Source organism: Drosophila guanche, unplaced genomic scaffold (genome assembly GCF_900245975.1).
Source record: "Drosophila guanche unplaced genomic scaffold, DGUA_6, whole genome shotgun sequence".
NCBI classification, from domain to species: domain Eukaryota; kingdom Metazoa; phylum Arthropoda; class Insecta; order Diptera; family Drosophilidae; genus Drosophila; species Drosophila guanche.
The window spans coordinates 5,437,152-5,440,844 of NW_022995745.1; the positions used below are offsets into that span (position 1 = coordinate 5,437,152).

The following is a 3,693-nucleotide window of genomic DNA, read 5'->3' on the forward strand; positions in this document are numbered from 1 at the left end:
ACACTAATTCCCCTCCGAAATCTAGCCGCGTCTAGTGTCAGCGCGCCTCTACATGTTCTCAGCTTCGTCTTCAATTAATTCATCGATGGGCGCATCTCATTGGACCTCTGCTGTAAGTATTTCTCCTGTGAAATTACCCAGCGTTTGATGTTATCGTGCTTATATTTATTCTTTTCCAGTTCTGGCAGATTATCCTGCATCTTCATCCAGCTTTTAATATCAAAGTCCGAGTTCGAGTTGTCCCGTTGCCCAGCTGTTTGATTATTCTGCGAAATTGCCCAGCGTGTAGCGCGAAGGATCTGGTTCTGCTCATTAAATTCAACTTGGCGACTGACGAGTCCAAAAAATGGGATTGTACGCTCCTGCACGTGCAAGCGATTTCCATTCGAGTCATTTTGCTCATAATTCTGCTGCGATGCATCCATTAAATGTTTATGTAGATTTAATAACAAGATTCCATAGTTTTTGGTCAACTTACGAGCTCCTCCTCGGTTAAATCCATTTCGCAGTTGTTTTTGCGGCCAGAAAAAGCCATTTCCAAACTTTCACCAAACGTCACACAAGAAAAAATAAATATTCGGCCGATTATGTGGCTTCAGGTTTCGGCTTTCGGCTTTCGGCTTTCGGCTTTCGGCTTCCAAATCCGACACGGCCTTCTGAGCTCTGGTGCGAGTTGCTATTTTGTGTTTATCGAAGTGGCCTTTTTCGGAACGCTTTTGACATTTGTTACTGTCACTGCAACCAGAACCAGAACCAGAAACAGAACATTTGTTATTAGAATCAACGGCACCCGATTGCTATCATACGACACCACTGCACGGCGTTTGGACGATATATCGGAAGACGTTGCTGGAGGTACGTTTCCGGCATATTTGTGCAATGCAAGCGACTAATTGTTCTACTTTTCAGCGAATCCAATTCAAGCCGAGGTGTTAGCCGGCAATATAACCTTGGTTGTCGCGCTTTTCGAGGATTGTTCATTCGCATTGTTTGAGTTGAACGTCTCCGGTGGTCGTCAAGTCTCGTTGGATGCGGATGCCGGCGGCCAGCCAGTTCCAAACGGTTCTCCGGACGTTGGCTACCAATGCCCCATTTGTCTGCGTGCCCCACGCGACCATGAGCCAGTGGCTACTAAATGTGGCCACATCTTTTGCCGTGCTTGCATCGAAGCGAACCTGACCCGCAACCGCCCCAATGCGCATATGCAATGGGGAAGTGACCGCAGATCAGTTGCTACGCCTTTATATGTAAGCCTTCAATGCCAACTCCAATGTGCTAGCCATTTGGGATACTTCCCGGACTTACATGTGTTCAAATAAATAAACTTGGCTACACGAATAATCTTGCAGCTATTTTTGAACGTGTTTTAATGACTACAGCTACAAATTCTACAACAAAAAAAAAGAAAACGCGAAAAGACGCGATTGTGGTTAGTAGACGTGCTCCTGCAGCGTGAACATGAGCGGATCTTTGGTGCGGAGAATCAGTTCACCAATGAGAACGGGCGGCTCCGTTGTGTCGCCGACAAAGTCGATGTGGTAGTGACGCAGAACATTGGCGACAATGGCCTTGATCTCGAGCATGGCAAACTTTTGGCCAATGCAATTGCGCGGCCCCGCAGAGAAGGGTATATAGGCATAGGGATTGAGCTTCTCGGCGCTTGTGACCACATCGAAGCGCTCCGGCTTGAAGCTGTTGGGCTCACTGAAGAGCTCCTCGCGGCGGCCCAGGAAAAGGGGCGAGATGCCGATGTTTGTTCCAGCGGGAATGAGTTTGCCATCTGATTGATTGGTTGGAGGTTGGAGTATCAGAAATTTGACCATGGATACCGCCTGTGGCGGAGAAGGTACTTACTTATCTCGCACTCCTCGAGCACCTTGCGACCAAGTAGCGGCACTGAGGGGAACATGCGAAGCGTCTCCTTAATGCACAGATCCACATAGTGGAGTTTGTTGAGCAGCTCGTATGTGACCGGGGTGCTATTGTCCTGGCCCATCACCGAACTGATCTCCTCGAAGCACTTCGCCTGCGCCTCTGGATGGGTGGCGATATTGTAGAAGAAGAACACGAGGGCTGAGGAGGTTGTGTCGTGGCCCTCGAACATGAATGTGTCGACCTCCTTATTGCCGCAGCGGATCAGCTCTTCGCGACGCTGCACAATGATTTTCTCCGTAAACTCGTGGAGCACATTCAAGGCACGCTTCTCGGCACGGGCTAGGGGTGTCAGCATGTAGGTCCAGTCGAAGCGGTAAAATATGTTGAACATGCGCTTGTGCAGCACCATCGATATCGTCTTCACCGCCTGCACGTACTCGGAGTCGGCATTCGTCTGTGCATTGATGGAGACGCCCATGGCAGTTTCTAAGCGTACAAAAATTGCAAAGTTATTAAAGGTTACTAAAGTTATACCCGAAATAATACGATAATAAATAATAAAAGTGCGAATGAGAAAGAACGGCGTTGCCGTACCAAGCGAGTTAGTTCTTTTAAACGTAACGACACTGTTGCCAGACTGCTCGATTTTCATTGGTTTTACGCGTTTTCAACTTTCAGCAATTTCCAGCACTAAGGGCACTTGTTACCGTTTGCTTACGTTCAGGTCACCGAAATAATTAATAATTCCTACCACAAATCGTATCCATGGTGCAGAGATTGATCCAATCGTAGAGATTTAAGCCAGTCTTGGCCTGCCTCAGACGATCCATCTCCATGTTGCGGAGCAGCTCACGCGATCCGCTCTCAAATACATCGACAAACTGATCGAGAATCTTGAAGTGGAAGGCGGGCGTGATGATCTTTCGTCGCTTGTGCCACTTGCGACCGCGACTGACGAGGAGGCCCTCCTTCAGCCACGGCTCCAGGGCCTTGTACTCGCCGGCCTTGTCATTGAAGCGCAATGTGCCCAGCACCACCTCCACATCCTTAGGATTGGCCATCAACACATTCAGCTCTGGCCCCAGCCACACCTTCAGCGTGTCGTCCTTTGCGTATTTTCGCATGAATTCGTTTATCAGCTCAATCATCTCGTGGGATTTCATCTCTGTTATTTTATATTATTATTATTATTATTATTGTTAAACAAACAAAAGAGTTNGCCACTTGCGACCGCGACTGACGAGGAGGCCCTCCTTCAGCCACGGCTCCAGGGCCTTGTACTCGCCGGCCTTGTCATTGAAGCGCAATGTGCCCAGCACCACCTCCACATCCTTAGGATTGGCCATCAACACATTCAGCTCTGGCCCCAGCCACACCTTCAGCGTGTCGTCCTTTGCGTATTTTCGCATGAATTCGTTTATCAGCTCAATCATCTCGTGGGATTTCATCTCTGTTATTATTATTATTATTGTTAAACAAACAAAAGAGTTGTACGATCTGTTATCCTAATGTTATGTACTCCTCTCTACTCCTAATCCGCTCTTTGTTTCTTTTTTGTTATCCTATTGTTTATATTTGTATGTATTTATCGTCTATACCATATACCTATACCATATACCATATACTCTGTGTATGCATAATGCTAAGAAGGGGCTTATATGAACAAAAAACGTCAAAAAAATGCAACATATTCGAAAGGATCTTTATGAACGATTCCAATACATGAAAAGATTTAGTTTCACATTTAAAATGTTTATTCCTAAAACATATTAATGTGTAATAATAAACATTGTCATATACCAGTGTAAACCATCAACA

General features: G+C 46.5%; 3 protein-coding genes across 4 annotated transcripts; 1 reads left to right on the forward strand and 2 right to left on the reverse strand.

The window, feature by feature from the left end:
• Window positions 1–63: 63 nt before the first annotated feature.
• On the reverse strand, window positions 64–585 carry LOC117580663. 2 transcript variants are annotated; one of them, XM_034267276.1, is made up of 2 exons: window positions 479–585; window positions 64–410 (listed from the first exon to the last, which is right to left on the reverse strand). In XM_034267276.1, exons 1-2 carry the CDS (start codon window positions 533–535, stop codon window positions 75–77), a joined length of 393 nt encoding a protein of 130 aa, XP_034123167.1. In that variant the 5' UTR covers window positions 536–585; the 3' UTR covers window positions 64–74. The 2 variants fall into 2 exon arrangements, with proteins under 2 accessions (XP_034123167.1, XP_034123168.1); XM_034267277.1 differs by having other exon boundaries at window positions 64–407; window positions 479–551.
• A 2-nt stretch (window positions 586–587) lies between these two features.
• Window positions 588–1,352, forward strand: LOC117580661. Its single transcript, XM_034267273.1, has 2 exons — window positions 588–855; window positions 910–1,352. The coding sequence occupies exons 1-2, from the start codon at window positions 588–590 to the stop codon at window positions 1,317–1,319; spliced, it is 678 nt and encodes a 225-aa protein (XP_034123164.1). The 3' UTR covers window positions 1,320–1,352.
• LOC117580660 (cytochrome P450 4d1) lies at window positions 1,339–3,310 on the reverse strand. Its single transcript, XM_034267272.1, has 4 exons — window positions 3,129–3,310; window positions 2,627–2,843; window positions 1,855–2,361; window positions 1,339–1,780 (listed from the first exon to the last, which is right to left on the reverse strand). Exons 1-4 carry the CDS (start codon window positions 3,306–3,308, stop codon window positions 1,431–1,433), a joined length of 1,254 nt encoding a protein of 417 aa, XP_034123163.1. The 5' UTR covers window positions 3,309–3,310; the 3' UTR covers window positions 1,339–1,430.
• Window positions 3,311–3,693: the final 383 nt, after the last annotated feature.

Bases quoted from the DNA above. Each gene is read 5' to 3' on its own strand.
- LOC117580663 (XM_034267276.1), bottom strand. From the start codon at position 535: ATGGCTTTTTCTGGCCGCAAAAACAACTGCGAAATGGATTTAACCGAG. The intron at 411-478 runs GTAAGTTGACCA...GATGCATCGCAG, and splicing joins ATTTAACCGAGGAGGAGCTC to CAGAATTATGAGCAAAATGA.
- LOC117580661 (XM_034267273.1), top strand. From the start codon at position 588: ATGTGGCTTCAGGTTTCGGCTTTCGGCTTTCGGCTTTCGGCTTTCGGC. The intron at 856-909 runs GTACGTTTCCGG...TCTACTTTTCAG, and splicing joins ATCGGAAGACGTTGCTGGAG to CGAATCCAATTCAAGCCGAG.
- LOC117580660 (XM_034267272.1), bottom strand. From the start codon at position 3,308: ATGATTGAGCTGATAAACGAATTCATGCGAAAATACGCAAAGGACGAC. The intron at 2,844-3,128 runs GAGGGCCTCCTC...CCGTGGCTGAAG, and splicing joins CCCTGGAGCCGTGGCTGAAG to GAGGGCCTCCTCGTCAGTCG. The intron at 2,362-2,626 runs GTAGGAATTATT...TTGTACGCTTAG, and splicing joins CACCATGGATACGATTTGTG to AAACTGCCATGGGCGTCTCC.